The sequence below is a fragment of the Plodia interpunctella genome, chromosome 6, assembly GCF_027563975.2.
Source record: "Plodia interpunctella isolate USDA-ARS_2022_Savannah chromosome 6, ilPloInte3.2, whole genome shotgun sequence".
NCBI lineage: Eukaryota > Metazoa > Arthropoda > Insecta > Lepidoptera > Pyralidae > Plodia > Plodia interpunctella.
Genome location: NC_071299.1, coordinates 11,623,515 through 11,643,885, shown reverse-complemented (window position 1 = coordinate 11,643,885; position 20,371 = coordinate 11,623,515). Strand labels below are relative to the sequence as shown.

The 20,371-nt window shown below is 34.5% G+C and overlaps 1 protein-coding gene across 1 annotated transcript; it reads right to left on the bottom strand.

The window, feature by feature from the left end:
- Positions 1-16,070: 16,070 nt before the first annotated feature.
- Positions 16,071-18,556, bottom strand: LOC128670612 (keratin-associated protein 19-2-like). Its single transcript, XM_053746403.1, has 2 exons — positions 18,445-18,556; positions 16,071-16,811 (listed from the first exon to the last, which is right to left on the bottom strand). The coding sequence occupies exons 1-2, from the start codon at positions 18,454-18,456 to the stop codon at positions 16,509-16,511; spliced, it is 315 nt and encodes a 104-aa protein (XP_053602378.1). The 5' UTR covers positions 18,457-18,556; the 3' UTR covers positions 16,071-16,508.
- Between the last annotated feature and the right edge of the window lie 1,815 nt (positions 18,557-20,371).

Genomic DNA, 20,371 nt, shown 5'->3' with positions numbered 1-20,371 from the left:
TTATTTATGTATGAGCACTATAGATATGTGATATGATATGCATATATTTATAAACTGAACTCATCAGTAATCTTAATTTATTTGATAACCTTTAAACTATGTGATCGTTTTTAATAAATGTTAAACGTTGGGCTATTGTCGATGTTGACGATGTAGATCGACTAATACGAGTATATTACGGTGTTACGTGTCTCTATCTACACTTCAACGCCAACTACAATTTAATTTTACTATTTTTCGGAAAACCTTGATTTAGTGTCCACCTACATAAGCAATTCACAAGCTATCCAGGGTATAGAGGCTCCGTCAGGTTTAATTTATCAGATTTCTTGTCAACCGCAAGTCAAATTACCCTGCATGGCCGTCTGTGCCACGGAAATAGCGACGAACACGCAATGAAATTGGATATAATCATATTTATGTCGACTGTACGGGAATGACAGATAGCCTTACTAGTAGTATTGTATTATTACTATAAAATGTACATGTTAGAAATAGTGTAAATAGTATCATCAGTCTTTGTTACCTTTAGATGCAAAGAAGCCCTATTTAATATTTTATGTATAATTATTTGTTATCTAGTATTTTTTTTCTATTATAACAAGAGAAGTTTTTAAATTTAGAACATGAAACAAAAGCATCACGGGTTTATTACAATTTTTAATTATATTTTGATCTTGATGAGATGCTAAATAGGAGCTTTGGTTTCCTTATGACTGACTTGTTGGCTATCTAGTGTTACAACAGAGAAGGATGGGCGATCCGTTCTCGTTTATTGCCATTCAGATATGTTGATAGAACTAGTTTCAGCCATTTGCTCTTAGATTTTATTGTTTTTGGGCTTCATTATATTTTCAATACGTAATATTAATATGTATGTGTTTTATAACGAGTACTAAGAAGCTGCATAAAATGATGCTTAACGAATTAATTCCGTAGTTTGGACCGTCTAGGAAACATCAAGTTATTTAGCATAAGATTGCGATTGTACTGATTTAGTTACAATATTATTCTAATAGTTGAATTGATCACTTAAGTCTGTCTATTCAGCTTTCACGGCTGAATCGCTGGACTGATTTTAATGAAATTTGGTATTGGCATGTATGTAGTTCAAGAACCCCGTTCAAATATAGTCGAACACTCGAACGTTGAATTTCTTCAAGATACATCTGTGATAATCATGGTTATAATTTGTGGAGGAATGGTTTCTTCTAATAAGAGTATGGCGAGCAGCTGCAGTGGTGGAGAATTTCCAAAACTGAATGTAACCGCTACATCCATAATTTCGGCCAGGGTCGAACTTGACCGCATTTTTGTCACGTTACACCTTTTGTACTGTTTTGTATATATTGAACGAAGATGTTCTTTTGTCTGTCTGACACTGTGGAGTTTGCGGACCGAATAAAATGATATTTTAATGGCGCCGATTGGGAAACAAACGCAATGGCGACTCCGGTCTGTGTTGTCATGAAAAATGTGAATATCGTATTTTTTTTTATGAAAATAACTTGAAATGTTAGTTGAGGAGAATAACAAATCTTAATAATGCATTATTTACTATTATCATTTTGAAAATTGCATTTCCATTTTTGAAGAGAGACTCATAAAATGTTTGATTTACCTTTGTGTTTAATAAAAAAGCGGGACGTAACATGTCATGCCGTCCTATAGGACGGCACACGATGCAAGAAGCGGGAGTGGGAGACGTGAAATGGAACGGAGAAGCGTAGTGGAAAATGAGCAAGGCAAGTAGTGGAATACGGGGCGGGACACATTGCGAAAAACGTGATGGGACAATATGCAGGTAACGGTACGGGATGTAGGTAACATTGCAGAAAGTGGAATTGGACAAGTTTTGGTACACAGCCACGTAACGGGAAACGGGAAATTGAACTAAACACATTTGATTGCAAAAATACGAATTTAAATCATATATGCTTACCAGTCTTACAGAATACACGATAACAGAATTAGATGTTACTTCATTTTCACGCGGACGAATCCGCGGGAATAACGCGGAGATACGCGGCTAGTACAATATAATAACATGATTGGGCTCAACATTGTTTAAATTATTTTATTTTGGCATTTCTTTTAAGCAGTGGTCGGTCCGGAATACTAGTAGCTTTATGGATATTTTTAATTTTTTAGAGAGACTAGAGTCTCTCTGTGCATTTTTTTGGTTCTTTCTCGTAAAGCTTGGGAGTCTAAGATTGGCTTTATTTTGTTTGGGTTTACTCCTGCTACTTTTTTTTTCATTGCCTCTTTGTGCTGCTGAGCTGTGATTGAGATCAATAATAAGGAAGACTGAAAGCTTCAAAAAGAAATATTAACTACTTGCTTGATGGATGATGTACAAAATGTATAAAAATATTTATAGTAATATTTTTTAAAATCAAAAGTCAGTGTTTGACCTGCCATATATATATTTTTACCGTATCGTATCAGATACAATAGGCTAATAAAAACAAAATTACAAATATATTCGATTTAAAAACATTTATAAAACGTGTTTGTTCGGGAATTCTAGTTGAGTAATACAGGTCAAAAATAGCTAATGCTTATTTTGTAAACGTATGTTTATTTTTATTTAGAAAAAATAAATAGCAGCCATATTATATCCACTAATGGTTAAACAAAATATTTTGCTACACAAGAATGCGATGCGACCGTGTGGACTAGGGCAATAACACTTACAACACTGCAAACTCTACAGAGCCCTTTATGTTTAGGTCATCCATATATATTTACACAAAAAAACTTGTCACGAGAACTCGAGAACTAAGGTACAGCAATAAATTATGTTAATTCGCTCGTAGGTGCGTAAATATTTCTAAATCCATCATTTGACATTCTCTGCATGGGCTCACAAGAGATTCGTAACCAAGGATTTAGTTATTTCATAATGAGTATTAATATTATTGCGAGAAATCGCACCATTAACTTCTTTGTTCAATTCCTAATCTCCATTCACAAATTATGTTTGATGTTCAATTTGTTGTAACGATGAGTTACACTGAATGAAATCTTCTTTGCCAAAATCTTCATAGCCCTTTAGTTCCTTCCTCAGGAATCGTACTATATATTGAATAGGTGAAAATTTAAATTCAAAAAATTAAAAAAATATATTAATTGTGTAGCTGAAGTGAAACAAATGTTTACTATTATAAATATTTCTCAATTGTATAAGATTCTTGGTATTGGTTATCAGCATGATAGTTTATTATCAACTCATCAATTCTCCTACCTACTTAACTCAACAACAAGGAAATCAAGTAAATTGATAGTAATCTTGAACTTTTAGAAAATTAATCAAATTCAAATCTTCACCAAATATGGCATTGCTCTGGGTCAAAATAGTTATCTGCGTGTTATATAAAACAGATAGAAGTCGAGTTCCAGCAATTCATAAATCAAATTATGAATATTAATAAAAAAATGCAATAGTTTTGACTCTTCAGTCCATAAGCTGTTTTTACAGCTTAATGTTTTAATAATCCAAATGCCAAATGTAGTAATTTTGTTTCACAGTTAAATGTTTAAATAATAAGTTGATTAATTACTAGATTAATGGAAAACATCATTAGAATTATTAGAATATAATTGAATTAAAAGTAATCAATTTGAGAAATGTACAAGTACTGTTGTAGGAGCACCACACGTTATACTTATTAAGGAAGTGATTTCGTGATTTTACGGGAAATTGGGGAAGTGAGCACTATTTCAACTGTACGAGTGGTACGGGCGGCCCGACGCGATTTACGCAACATTATGTTAATTTAAAAATTTTGTAAGGCTCTCCATTTGTTACAAAATATAATACTTTTCTTTACATTAAGTGATTTCAATCAAAGCCACAATATCGTATTAATTGCAGTGAACTAATCAGAACTAATAAAAAGAGCATCGCTACGTAATTCTCGTTATAATTCCAATAAAACAAGCTATATCCATATAAGGGGGACCACTCAACCCGTGACGGTCGCGGCATCCTGGCCGGATGCCTAACTAAATGCTTTGCAGAAATTCCTCGTCAGTACTAAGAACTTCACCCATGTGTCACATCTTTGAGATCAACCACAATAGTTTTAGTTTATAGCCACATATCGATCAGCATAGTATTCCAAGTTGTAACCACTAAGTGTGTCTGCTTTAGAAGGAAGGTTTGAAGCGGTTGCTGTCCATTTGTCCAGTGCAATGATTGTCAAATCAATGGCAGTTCAATTATCCAAGACCGTTTCTTTGAACTGGGTACGACTATCACTCTTGGTTTCTGAATGATTTATAGTAATAATAAATAACTAGAATTAAGGTAAAGCACATACGGAACGGCATAGTATACCAAGGTATACGCGCGCTACTCCAAGCTGCTTATGCTTACATACTAACTTCGTTGGCTCAACCACTCCATTAATATGTTGGCCTCCGATACTAGAATTTTCCACTCTTTTCTATTCTGAGCCATTTCCTAACAGTCGGATTTTAGAGGACATCCAAGTTTATTAGCACACCATCACTCCAGCGGTACTTGGGATGACAGGTCGTTTCCTTCTTGGTCGTCTTTAGTGTTTTATTTCAGCAGAGAGAAGAATGTATGTTAAGTATGTGATATTTTTGGAATATTATGTTTCTAGACATAATTTATTGCAAGTAGTAGTAAAATATACAAAATAGTCTTGTGTGCAACAGACAGAGATATGAATTACTCGTAAACATGCGGGTTGCGACAGGGGTTGCTTGATTTAGCGGCGATTGTAGGCAGCTGGTAGACGTTGCAGTCGGGTCACAGATGCTATAAGGACATTCTAACAATCGCATGATATTCGAGAAAAATAAAAGTCTGTAGATTCTATAATGATTTTGTAATCCGAATTTGGAAGGTCATGCCTAATTCTAGCTCGTATTAGAATAATAACATGATCTAGGTTACTAAATTTGATATTTCTTCAAAATTATTAGCAATAGAACGCACTGATAGAATTATATATGTGCATATTTTGGAAGCAGGGTCGCCGCACAGCGCGGGTCGGAGGTTTTGTAATGTCAAGCGTGAGCGTGACCTGCGAACGCCTATTTTTAATTCCCAAGAGCACCACTGAACGTTTCGGTTTAAGCGATACGGTGGCAAAGACACCGGTTTTAGTGGTACTGAAAAGTTAAGTGATAATTTCCGTGTCAATAAGATACTGGATGAATTGTAATGCTATCTAGTTAGTTGCAAAATTATGTATACTGAAATATGTATTTATTTATTTCAAAGATTCCCGTAGTTTGGATCTTGGAACATTACATTTGTCACCCCCAGTAGAACAGTTAGTCACGACAAAGTTAGACAAAGAATTAATTAAATAGAATTTTTCTAACTTTAAAATAATTGTGTCTATCCTAGGACTGTTTTACTGACTGATTAAAAAACTAAAGGACTTTATCTTCCAGATAAACTAATAAGTTAAAAAAAAATTAATTAGATATTTCAATATGGCGTAAACTCCACCGATAAGAGCATAGCTCTTAAATAAGAAAAAGAAGAATTTCAATGTCGAAAAAATGCGGCGAAAAATGCGGTTTTCAGGCCTCTGTAGGGAAAGGGTTATTCATTTATTTATAACAAAAGATTTACATATTTTGAATAATCATATCAAAATGCTTCAAGGTCGCTCAATCATCATCAATTACAATAAAATTGTCACGTTCCGAGTTATTGCCATTTCAGCGTTTAGTTTTCAGTCGTAAATTAGCATTGACTACCCGAAAATGGTGTTTGTTCAAAATATATTTTTTTATACCGTTATTTTAGTGTTAGTAAGGAAAAACCTTGGAGACGTCGCAGTGTTATTGGAGTGCTCGGGTTTGTGACATTGCTCGTACAGACAGACTGACATCTTTTTCATTGAACAGTAAAATAACATCTATTAATTTAATAATTATACATTAAGAAATATGCAATCGCTGGATATAAAATTTACAAGTTTGTTTGTTAAGTGATGAATATTTTTATTATGTTTATTTATTTACGAATGTTATGATTTTTATATATGGATCTCATTACTGAATTTATATTTTTAGTAGATTCGATCTCTGCAAAAGGACAATAGGCTTTCTTCTCGACAAAAAAGTAGTTTGTGCTCACGTAGAAAAGAAAAGAAACTTGTCTTAAATAAGATTTCTTAATACTGAAATAACAATTTAACAAAAAATCAATTATTCCAAAGGTCAAAGCTACTAGGCCTGAACATTGAGTTTCACATTCGGCCGCATTATCACATATATTATGATTATTATGCGAATCGCAAACACGTAACTAAAGTGTCTCAATGTCACCGGGGCCGCGAAGATGCCACGGAATGCGGAAATTTTGGTTTATGATCAATATTTATATCGGCGATCGTTCTGTCTCGTGCCGACTGCGACCCTCTGTATTACGACGACGTCAAATTATGGGCGAGATCCCAACTTAGTTGTCCCAACATGGTATCTGTTATCTAATCCTTCATTCTCTCATCACTTCGATAAATTTAGTGTTATTATATGGACGTTTTATTATTAATATTATTAATAAATAGAGCGATGTCTGTGGATCCGAGGGTGTATCTTATATAACATCTCATTTTACACTGTCTCAGTCCCTTCATATAATCTTTCTCTTCCTTCTATTATACTCCTCAACAATATATTGTTATATTAACACTAATAGGTGTCTGATCTACGCCAGAATTTAATGTTTTCTACATCATTTTGAGGATCAATTTTAGTGTATTGCTTCAATAAGTAAATAATATTCAATAATTATTACTAATATTAATATGGAATTATTACTACTAAAATACACAGAAATTTATTGACGAAATAAATAAATTATCTTTTTTTTATTCAATATTAAAATAAAATCTTTATTTAAATAAGAGATAAAGCCATTTAATTTTTTTGTTCTAAAGTCGCTGGCCTTCTTCATGACTTAGATGATAATTCTATTCTGCAAAGTGAAAATAAGTATTTTGATTTTATACGACATAAAATTCAACCTAAAATGTAAGCACGTAAATTTTGATACGTAATTCACAAGTTAAACATGTATTTATTTAGTATTTTTACAAATAGTAGGTAGAATTATATTAACTCAACAGATTACAACTGTTACTACACAATATGCACATACAACACAACAAAGGACTTGTAATCTAGTTTGAATCTAAATAATTTAAAGTTCAATAAATGACAAATATTACAAAACATCGATGATTATAAAAGCACTACAATAAACGATCAATGACTCTGAGTGGAACATCAAGTGCTCTTTGATGGGGATTAACGTAGAATGAAAAATAAATCAATATAATTGTCTTTTTTCCACATCTCGAAATATCCATAGTATAGATTATTTTGAAATATTCATAATGTCCTGTTTGCTGCTACGTCTAGGAAATAAATCTCTTAAATCGATTCTAGAACACCATCCGAACACCTGCCATAACCAACAGCCTTGAAATATGTTTCATTTAATGAAAGCCGGTATGCAAATGGCGGTTACGAAATAGGTCGAAGATTCACGGCGTTACGGGTTCCGACTGAACGGTTCCGGCGCCGGCCGCACCGCCGCACCGCCGCACCGGCCGCGTCGCCGCACCGGCCGCGCCGGGTGATTGTAAGGTTACTAGAACAGGATGTATCAGACAGGTGGTTTTTGAATTGTCGATAAAAGTTTATAAACTAAATTAATAGAACACCTATATATGTATTTTGGGATGCAGACACCATATTCAAAATTTTTATCGGAGTAATATCATCAAGTATAAATATGGCGAAGAATGATGAGAAGAGCCGATCTCAAATGAAATGGTATAGGCAAAGAGAGAGAAATTCACTACGGGCATTTCCGTATGTCTGTTAGACATTTGATTAATAATACATTGTTTAAATATTGGCTTTAATTTTTGCACTATGTAGGATAGATTGTCATTGTTAATCGATTCCCGTCGGCTCTACACGGGTACTTGTCTTCACTCCTCAATCAACGCATCGCTTAAAATGAAGCTATCAAGGATCAGTAGCTGCGGCTAATTGCGTAACATTGTTGGATTGCAGCCATTAAACTTTTGCACGAAACAGCAAAGTTGATAAAATGGATAATAAACATCTGAATTAATACGAATTATTCGCATTTCCTTAAACTTTAATTCAAGATTAATTTTACTTATTTTAATAAACAAATTAAAATTCCGAATGACTTAATTTATCCTTTGCGACGAGGAAAAGAGAAAGAAATTGCTGAAATTCTCGGTACAAGATGCTTCAATCGCTACTAATTCAGTGCCCGCACCCGAGATGTTTGCAAATTTTTTGCATACATTGATTTTGCAACGAGCGAGAGTTATGATATCAATGGGACATCAACTCACAACTGACATTGAGATTCTAAACCAAATTGGTATCCAATGACGAGAAACACTAGTTTGATTCCAATCTAAATAATCAAGTTATTTAAATTAAGTCGTTCGCAATGCTTGTCTGAGCGTGTGTTTTTGTGAGTGTTAAAAGTTCATCTTCATATATTGAGACAATTACACAAGGACATTTTTTAAATAACCCTACCATAAAAATCGGTATAGTTTTATATATTTACGAGTATATATTGAATGTGGCTGTTTGTTTATATTCATTTGGGCGAAAACTTTGAAAACATGAAATTTTCCCACCACCAAATAGCGCGATGTGTTTGGCGTGACGGCGAGAGTGAGACGTACCCTCCGCATGACGATCATTTAAGTAATACCTATTCGAATGCTAACTTTGTGCTAACTTACAGCTGGCTATATAAATATAGGATGAACTAAAGTATTTTACACGTTTTTAAGGGTATATAAATCTATAATATAAATCTCCTCTTTTTTCCTGACGCAATCGTTTCAGATATATTCATATTTGACTGTGTGTTCATAATACAGTACAATGAATAGTACTTGCGTACGCCACAGCTATCCCTCCTGTCCCCGCTGACAACAACCCGGCTATATGCAGTTACCTTACAGCTAAAATCACGCCGTACAATCAGCTGAAGCCACCGATACGTTTCCGAATGCACCGCGAGAGTGGCTCTAACTTTGGCGTCTTATCTCAGTGCACTGTAGTGCATATCTACACGTTCGTTTCGTGAATTATCTAAGGAGTATCCGACTTGTGTTTGCGGTGTGAAAATTTGTAATGTTCTTATGTACGTTACTAGCTCCAGGTGATTTATTAACCCAGTTTCGAAGAACCTGTGGAAATATACAAAAAACAATATTGTTCATTTTATATGACGCCTAGATCTCCAGATAGAAGACGGTTACTCCATCTTCACCTAGGAGATCGTCATTTATAATCTAAGTATTTGATATGATTTCTGCAAGGTTTTGCCTATTTGGAGGACTCCCTGTAGAGACAATCTCCCAAATATCAAGCTTTATCGATCTCGTCTCGTATAAAAGTTCAATTAGAATGAAATCAGAGCCGCGAGTCAAGGCGACGGCCGGAGACGTTCAGTGTAACGTAAATGTCAATGGATCGTGCGTTGATGTAATATGGATTTTATTGACCGCCGGCGCCGCACAGAGGATACGGAGACCAAGCTTCGTCTTATAAAAATAATTCATTTATTTTTATTTTTACAGCCAAATTACCTGTACTTCTTTCCGCACTGTTTACTGTAATAGGCACTACTATTGAAGTACTATGATACAAACTTATAATAAAAACATTGTCATAGGCTTTCTGTCAACCTGACTAAAATCCATAAATATTGACTTTAAATAATTAGCAAAATGTTATTAAAAAATTAACTTAATTTTTGTCATAATTCATGATTATTTGCAACATATACTTGAACAAGGTGGGTGTAGAAATAGAAAATTAATACATTTTTTAAATTACAAAACTAATGTGTAATATAACTAAACACAAATATTGTTAGAAAAAATAACTCTTCTCTGAAGTCTCTGTCTCCTCTACAAAGCTTTGCTAGAGTGCTTTAAGACATTGTGGTGCAATTGTTGGAAGACAAATTACTGCTTTATTGAATAGCTTTGGATTTAATATCCTCGTTGTAAGAGTTGCAATCACATTGATTAGATCTATAAAAGTCCACTTTGGCATGAAAATTAAATATTTTAAAACTGCAAAATTAACAACTAATGTTATCATACAAGGTAAGTATCTGTGTCTTAAATATTTTTACACCAATAGGAATTTGACACTTGAGTAATTATAATATGAAAAATTAGAATGAAATCAATGATTGTTGTCATTAAGATGAGTTTGGGCCAGAGGTCAACTCGACCTTTCCGGAAGCAAGGTCTTGTTGGGCAACCGCCGCTCGCCGCCGCGCGGACCCGATACTGTTTGCAGGATTGCTCACGACACACATGTGACAAAATATTCCCAAATTAGATTGATGTCATTCGAACCAATTCAATACAATATACACACATATATACACAGACACTAGCACCCCTTGTTTTCTAGTTACCTTCCTTAGAATAATCCATGAAAAACCACCGGTGGGTTTTTGTACGATGTTCACCAATAGATAAAGTATTTGTTTATGATGAACCAATAGATCTTATGCTGAGAACCGTACAGACAGATGCAAACGGAGGTCTGTTTATTTTTAATATGTAAGAATAGTGAATAGGTATCGACCGACCGACCGACCGACTGACGGTCCAAACTTTTTATATGAAAGTTCTACACGAAATATGAAAGTTGAAGTTAGTAATTTGAAAATTTGGATTTAAGTTGTTTACAACAAATTATTGAATATGTGTTTCAGATTTTTCTGAAAATTAACCCTCAACCCCTTAAAAAGGGGGATGAAAGATTATATGAGACTGAATAAAATTTTCAAGATAAAAAGCTGAAAATTGGTAAAAATACTCTCATTTTAATTTTTCTTAAAGAATGACCGAGATTTACTATGAAATTCACGCGGGCGAAGCCGCGGGCAAAAGCTAGTGTACAATAAAGTAGGTGATGTTAAATGCAATCAAAATAAGCGTTTAAAAAATAAAACAGAAAATTACCTCGAAACACAAGCGCCTGTTCAACAAAAAATAGTAATTTCATAAATAAGTCTTTGCTATTTTTTACTCGGCAGGTGCACCAAAAGATTCTGTTTTACACTCACATCAACTAGTCACATACTTAAGAATTGACTTGTACAATAAATACCCAAAAAAAATTATATTAGTTATGCAGCTTGCAATAGTCTTCACTCTCATACAACATGATTTTGTTCTTTGTACAATAAACATAATACAAACATAGTTTTCCTGTCCAGATCCATCCATACCGAAATTTATGACGTTTACGGTTTATCCTTCCGCAGTAAAAAAATTTAGATAACCAGCATATGGGCATACAAGGAGGAAGGTTCTTCACTTCAGCAAGTGCCTGTAGCAGGGATTAATTGTCTCCCTAACTCATCCTTAGTTCATATGGAAACTTATAGATGTCGCCAGCGTCCCAGCACCAGCAGGCGGCCGTTGCTGTGAAAGACATCAACGCGATGCTTTGGCTTGTCGTTGAAGTCTTTTGTATGAGAGATGGTATAAAAATATTAATCACGTCCTTATTCCTCGGGGAATTGACAGAGTCTCGAGGTAGGAATATGAGTTAATTCTATTTGAAATTTATATTAATTAATTCTATTTTAATTTATCCTGGTGAAACTATTTAACGGTCGATTTTAATAAGGTTGTATGTATGTATGTATGTTCTGTTGATTCAATATTCTGTGAAACTTATTTGGGTAAAATATTAAAAATGCATATGTTTTTTATGTAATAAATAATTATTCATCACAACGTGAACGTATAATAAGAAGATTTAGATGGCTATATGTAATAAATATAAATAAATATAAATAATAAATATATTAGTAACTATAAATCGCACCCTTCAACAAGCCAACCTTCAGGTCTGGGAGATGCGCTGACTACAGTGTAACATTTTATTTTACACCGCTCATGTTCGGTAAGTAGGTCCTTATTACCCCCAAATGGGGCTTGTACACACCAATTAGCGCTCTAGGGTAATAATGGAGCTAGAAAAGCGGCCCTAGGGCGGTAAGTAATAAAAAAAACACTTCACATCATACTGGCAATAGACATCATGCATCAGCCCAATGACCAAAGAGGTCGCTTCGCAATTCAGCGTTGTCTTCGTTGAGTATAATAGTCATCAATTTTAAATATCGAACGGCGAAGCTCAATTTCGTTCTTGAAAAAAAAATTAAAAAGTTCTTTACTTGGTTCTTTTTAATGACAAAAGGCGGGAATAGAAAACTTATAAATTTTAACTAGGTAATAAAATGTTTTATTCTTCTAATGCCGGTGTTTTTCTATTCGCCTCACAATCGAAATGTAAAGCAGAGCAGTAAGCTCGTGTGTAAGCATCAATTGCACCCTCGGACTACAGGCGCCCGCGCTGCGCTCGTCGCTATCTCGGGGTGCAATTGATGCCTTACAGCCCTTGGCTGCTAATCTACTATTATTTCACATACTAATCTTGCGGCCCCGTGGTTGAGTTGTGCTACGTTGTTTTGACATCTCTCCGCGGCAAATGTGCTTGAGCTTAATCTTTGGAAAGGAGTAAATCATAATCAAGGTCTATTTTCACAGCAAGCGGTGGAAATGGTTATCACCGGACTCTCCATTTCTTCCCGTGGATATTGGACAACATTACTTGACAGCTGATAGTTAACAACAACGTTTCCAAAGAAGTTAACCCTTGGCAGTCGGTCGTAAAATTACAAATTCAAATTCTAAATTTTTGAATTTTGAATTTGAATTTGATGCCCTGAAGCCCAGAGTGCACGTAAAATTCAATCTATAACCTATCAATTCCCGCGCGGTCCGATCTGACGTGATCCTATTGTTGTTCAATTGTTTTAATTATCTTCAAGATCCAAGGATTCATTTCTAAGATTAACCTGTATCACAACCATAAGTTATACCGAGACTTGGAGAATAAGAGTAAAAGAGAGGTGGTCACCGGCCCTCTATATCTGTTTATTTCTAGTTGGACTTGTGGCGGGCGCGGCCCCGCGACCTTCACGGATTAACCGACACTGCGCTTAACTGCCCGCAATGCCGTCGGGGCTGTAACCTTTCGGGATGAATTCTTTATCTCATCAATAACTACTTGTTTACTTCTTTTAACGCTATCGATCTCACTGAGCACTTCAGTTTGTTTTAATTTTTTGTAATTCTATTATTCCTACAAGCGCACGAAATATTTTATAGTCTCTATTTTGTGAGTATTTTTATTTCGTGATTGTACTTAAGTAGTTTCTTCTTCTTTGCAATTTTTTCCAATGTTGTGTTTAATGCAGTGCGCCATGTAGCTAGCTATTTCTCTCCCACATACTGTATTGGATGCTATACTCAGTCTCTTAGATCTTCCTCCATGTTCTGAAACCTCGGTATTGCGGTTGACTCGTTAGTCTTGTCACAAAGTAAATACATTGTTGGCACGCGGACTTTCCCCTTGTCTATCCTGGTGCCTATCCTGGTGCCAATCTTATCAAAATTGATATTTAAACAGTACGCAAGTACTTTAATTTTGCGATCACGTCCTACGGTGGACGGATGGAATATGTAAGTTCACATAATTGATTGATCCGCTGATTCATTGTAATGTGTTAATGAAAAATATGGGAATCGTCACTCGGTTTGGGTTTAAAACGACAGATGAAACATTGTTGCTGTAAATGTTTCAATAAGAACACTTAATGAAAAGCAGTGCAAGAACCAGAAATAATAGATTTTAAATAATCATGATTAGGCCATTAGAACTGCATTTTATGTTTGTTTAAAAAATTAATGGCCCTGGCACACCTAATGCGTATTGCAGTACGTACTTATGCAGTACTATTGTGCAAGTATAATTATACATTCGGTGTGCACGGACCTTCAGAATCAAAATCAAAATCAAAATCAAATCATTTATTCAGAAATTAGGCCTTCACAGGCACTTTTTCACGTCATAATCTAAATTAAATGATACTAAGCTACAAACTACTAGCATTTCGGAACGACCACTGCTGAGAAGAAATGCCGAAAGAAACTCATTCAAACAGTGTTGGTCCCTATTATGCCAGAAGGGCTTACCATTTTTTATATATAAATTTATGTATAATTTTTTTGTTATAATTTTTTATCAGTAATATAACATTAAGTACATAATAAAGTACATGGTCAAAAGGTATACTGAAACATATTATGATTGTGATCAAGTGCTGATGAAAGGAAAATATATATATACTTATATATATATGTATAATTAACCAAACAAAAAAAAACTTTTAATAAAAGATCGAGCTGACCAGTTCCCCCGGCAGCACCCGTTCACGAGTTGACGCGTGAGTGACATTGTGACAGAGTGACATCGCGAAGCTCAACCACAATAGAGGGAACCTCCCGACCCGATCCACGATGCCGCTACCGGTTTGACCATTTGAATGTGCATGACATATTCGATCTCCATAATCTAACATAATAGATACCTATGTTACTTTCAGACACTTGGAGATCACAAATCACGTATATGTTTTACAATAAATGTCAAAATATATGTAATAAACATGTCAAGAAAATATATAAATAATAATAAAAAATAAAAAAAAATTAAAATCAAGTGTGAGAGGTGGAAGTTTTAGGAAGGGTCCAAGGTTTTTTATCATTTAAATAGTCGCTAATCGTGTAATAAGCATTAGCCATTAAAGCATTTTTAATATATGATTTAAATTTTGGCATTGGCAAGTTAATAGCCTCTACAGGGAGTTTATTGAACAATTTAACACTTTGACCCACGAAAGACCGCCTAACCTTTTTAAGTCGGAATCTGTTCATACAAAGTTTATGCCTATTACGAGTGACTACACTGTTAACATCGCTCAATGTTTTATACAGGTGTAAGTTAGATTTAACAAAAATAAGTACGTCGAAGATGTACTGAGATGCAACAGTCATAATATTTATCGATTTGAATAATTCTCGCAAGGAATCCCGTGGCTTAAGCCCATAAATAAAACGAATTGCTCGTTTCTGTAAAACAAAAATTTTTCCTATGTCAGCTGCATTACCCCATAACAATAATCCGTAGGACATTATGCTATGAAAGTAGCTGTAATACACGAGCCTAGCTGTTTCGATGTTTGTACACTGTCTGATCCTTCTCACTGCAAAAGCTGCCGAACTAAGTTTTTTGGCCGTGATTTCAATATGTTTATCCCACTTAAACTTACTATCCACAGTAATGCCCAAGAACTTGGCACTGTGTACCCATTCTAATACTTTACCATTAACTACTAAAGGAATATCAAGTTGGGGTGCGTTTGAAAGAGAGAACTTAATACACTTGGTCTTGTCTGTGTTTAAAGCCAGGTTATTAGTTGTAAACCATTCAAGCACAAGTGACATAATGTTGCTTACATTGTTATAATTTCTACTTTTTCTATCAACTTTAAACAGTAGTGACGTGTCGTCAGCAAATAAAATTACATCACACAATTGTTGGGCAAGACAAGGAAGATCATTTATATAAACTAGAAATAGAAAAGGACCAATAATGGAGCCTTGAGGCACGCCCATGTGCACAGGAGCGCTGTTAGAGGCTGCTCTATTAATTTCTACTTTCTGAGTTCTATTGTCTAAGTAAGAAGATAGTACATCAAGGGCCGCTCCAGTGACACCATAGAATTTAAGCTTATTTTTCAGTATGTTGTGGTCGACACAGTCAAAAGCTTTTGAAAGGTCACAAAATACACCTATAACGATAATTTACTTTAAAATTTCCTTACCTACCTACCTATAAAGATAATTTACTTTAGAATTTCCTTAATTTAGAGTGTTTGTTGGCGTATATTTATTTATTTATTTACAACTTAGACAAATTCGTTAGGCGTTTCATTTAAACAATAAATTATTTCATTTTGCACATTGTACTAAAGTCATCGCCCTTTAGTAACAGTAAATTTGACACCTTCAAAGACATTTCCAAGTAATATGCGTGGATACGTGAATAAAATACGTAGCTTCCTTAATTAACTATTTATTCAATCTTACATAGCAATATACATATGATACACACGTAAAGGCAAGACATAAATTAATCTTGAGGCTCAAATTCGTTGGTCATAAAGGTTAACTCATGTCGGGGCGGAAATACAAGTGGCAGTGTTCGATTGAGGTTAGAACGAAAAGTTTTATTTTAAAATACAACTCACACTTACTATATATGCATAACCCTTTTATATAAAACACCCACTATGAATAGACAAATATAATAAATTATACAGAGTATGACTCACAAGAAACTAAAAGTCAGCATTTAAAAAGGAGAACATAGCGTATAAAGAAATGAAAAATCTCAGTCTCTCACAAAGGATAGAGGGAAGTGGAGTGAAACACGACGCTTCGAATTAACCTTTCTCTTACATTAATACTGGCATGTCATTGTTACTTTATTTCGGTCTACCACCACCCGTAGCCGCCGTAGCCGTGTCCGTAGTAGCCGCCGTAGGGCCAGTAGCCGTAGCCGCCGCCGTAGCCGTAGCTAGGCCAGCCCCAACCGCCCCAGCTACCGTAGTAGGGGTAGCCACCGTAGCCCCACCCGCCCCAGCCGCCGTAGTGCCCCCCCCAGTGGGACGCCGCAGTTTTCAGGTCCCCCTTGTCGCCGGCCGCGAGGTCCTTCTCTACTTCCACGTCAGGTTTCTCGGCCGGCGCAGGCGCAGCCAGCGCGAGCGCCAGCACACACGCGACTGTGATGAAAATAACCTGAAAAATAGCATTCAGTTTGTTTATTTGTTTGCTATATTTCACGTTTTATCTACTAAATATCAAATTTACGAATACGGTTCTAGTAAAACTGTTCTTGTACAAAAATTCACGCTGTCGCAAATAACATTTTTTTTTATCGTGATACCCAAGAGCGGTCGCTAGAGGAAACCTATTCGACCCAACATCAACCTGGAATAAATTATTTTAAAAGTTTAATAGAATTATAGAAAGAAAAAAGAAAGATAGAAAGGGTTTAGATTTAGACCGACGCGACGACTCGAAAGTAAGCCCAACTATTTTCTTTTTCTCCATGGCCGTTTTATTTGTCATATATGTGATTTAAATTTATATGGCATAAAGTTTTGCATATTGATCAAAAAGGGACTTATATATACTGACGTTAAAATTTTGGGTCTAACCAAAAAACTGACGGCGGCGGTCTAATCTTACTTATTACTTACCGTCAGTTTCAGAGTCAACGGCAAAATTTTAACATTCATTTAATTTCATGCATTAGCCCGGGTCAGATTAACGTGCCGATTAAATTGCCATACGAATCAAAGCATAGCAATCAAAGTTATAGGTATATTATGATTAGTTAAATAAACAGCGGACAAATTTAAAAAAATGTAAAAATAATGTATAATATCGGCCACTTCCTTGCCGCCGTCGTGTCAAGCGAGTAGTTCTCTCGAACATGGAATTGAACACGACACGCATCCAGAATAATTTGTACCTACGAGTATAAATATCTGTATTAGAATACCAAGTACTATTTAATTTTCCTTTTTTAGTCGTGTGAAATACAACTTTTTAATCAGTTGCATAATTGCATAATTTTCATCGAAAATGTTTACTTAATGAACGAGTCTCAGTGAATTATTTTTTATGAAATATCGACTGATGTTGTATGCAAAAATCTGATCTTCATTGATCACGCAACGAGATCTCACGTACGTTTACTAGAATAAATGTTTATAAAATAGTTTCAATATTGCATTACAATATAATCCACGACTACATTACTTCAGAGGCTAACAATATTACGCTGGTATGTTTAAAGAACTAGCATGAAGATTAGTGAAAACAGTTTGAAAGATGAATAGAACATTTTCAAAAAATTACACTTTCGTATTTTCTTTATTTTTGGCGATACATTTTCTTTTTCAAGCACATTATATTATGTATCGTATCTTTCAGCGGATACTCAACATATTTTATATATTTTTCGTTTATTTCTTGAATATCGAGTCTCTACTGTATATTCCAATATAGATTCCTGAATTTATTTTACCGCACTTTGTAAATTTTTATAACTTCAACTGTCCATGTTATGAGATGTGTATAAAGAAACACACCTCATAAAATTGTTATGTTTTTTTTGGCAATATTTGCGATCTGAAACTTTACGAGATGCGCATTGTTATCTGTGTTACCTCACCACTCACATTACATTTTTTTATTATGATTTTTGCGTAATATTTACACATTGTTAATGCGAAAAAAACAAAATAAAAATAGACTTATCAATCAGAATTACACCCACAAACACAAATTCAACGTCAAACTACTCTACACGCGAATATTAAATATTGTAAAATGGAAATTGCGAGTCAGGTCTAGGACTTACTTTCCCGTGCATGTCGCCAGATCCAAGGTGCAGTACTGGTCTCCCGAGTGGCTACCTTCGGCTTATATCCCCTCCGCGCGTCCTAGACTGCCACGGCTGACTGGCCGCTTCCTTCGCCATTGTTGCTGCGTGCCATTGACCTTATCAGGGCTTGGGGGCGATCCATTATGTCATGAGGGAAGATGCTCCTACTTTGCTGAGTAACATAACACTAAGAACCACGCAAATACTCTAAAACTTAATTTGAAAGTCTTAATTTGATCTTATTTGTAGGTCAATTCATTAAGAACAATCTTAAACGGATTTTTAGTTTCATGTATTTAATTAAAATATTTTGTAAGAATTACATATTAATTATTTTTATTTAAACCAAATATTTTCGCTTATATTATGACGTTAATTTTCTTTAAGGGAATAAAAATATATTGGACTATTATATATTAATAATATTTTTATTACTTTTACTTATTACATTATCATTACAAGAAGAAATCAACAAAAGAAAGAACATTTAGGCATGTATCTACAATAATATTTTTGGAAATTCCAGCCCTTAATGAGTAGTGAGAAATTATAGTATCGTGAGTAAAAATGAATACTTAATTAATGCTATTGTTTAATTTAAAGTATATTAAGATTAGTTGGAATTTATAAAAAAACGAAATATATTCTCGTGTGTGGGATGCAGGATGCAATATGTACTTTGTTTAAAATATTGTTTGAAGCGAATGAACCAAGGGTATCAAACTGATCTTACCACACCTACTTACACGGCATCATAATCGTCATTTTCATAAGGCGCAATGTACAGTCATCATCACATACATATACTAATTCATCGCAAATTCGCCGCTATTACTTCAGCCAATCTATTTATGCAGAACCATTTCACACGCTGTCGACGGTACAAGGCAATGAAGGAAAATATACTCCCTTATTTAGCATTTTTTTATTGCGACTGGGACCAGTATCACATATATAATTATCAAGGTGCTTAACCCATTTGCTGGTGGGAATTATCAAGTGTACTTGTTCCCTGTCTCACAAGTTTATAGCGATTTAGAATTAAACGTTTCCCTTTTTTAGAAATAAAAAGTGAGGATAATATTTTTTAAATAAATTAAACATATATCTTAACAAGTTTCAATCAATGCACATTTTTATACATCTTTACTAGCGGCTCGTCCCGGCTTTGCTCAGATAATACCAATAAATTATACACCTTTCTCAGAAATCACACCATCAATTGGTAAAAACCACTTGAAATCCGTGCAGTATAATTTTTGAGTTTATCGCGACCAGACAGACAGAAGGGGCAAAGGACTTTATTATATAATATGTAAAGATATAAGGGTAACAATGAATGTAACATTGACTGATGAATTCGTCTTCTAGATCTTCCACTGGCAATCGGCTTGGGGTTTATGTCCTTGTGTTTATAAATAAATCAATATAAAAAGGTGCAAAAATAGATAAGCGTGATTTATTTACAGATTAATTGGGATAAACATGTTTCAAACATGGTGTATAAATCAATCGTCCCTCAAACAGCCATCGATCCACTCGAAGGTAACAACTCGTCGGCGCCTGCTAATTATCACCTAATTTTACGCTAAATGATTTATGAACACTTAATTAACATCAATGTAATGAGTGGGACGAATAATAACATCGATTTCTGTATTCTTGTAATATTTGCGTATAGAGAAGTAAACCTTTCATTTTACTTTTCATTTCATTTGGTATTTATTATTATATATATTAAATTATAAATTAAGTACTTAATTACGACTAATCTGACATATATAATGCATAATTAATAGTTGAAAATATTTACATGACACGAGCTTGTGTCACCGACTTGAGTGTTTTAAAGTATTAAAGTATGAGGAGTTACGAATGATCAGATATTATTATTTTGCATTCA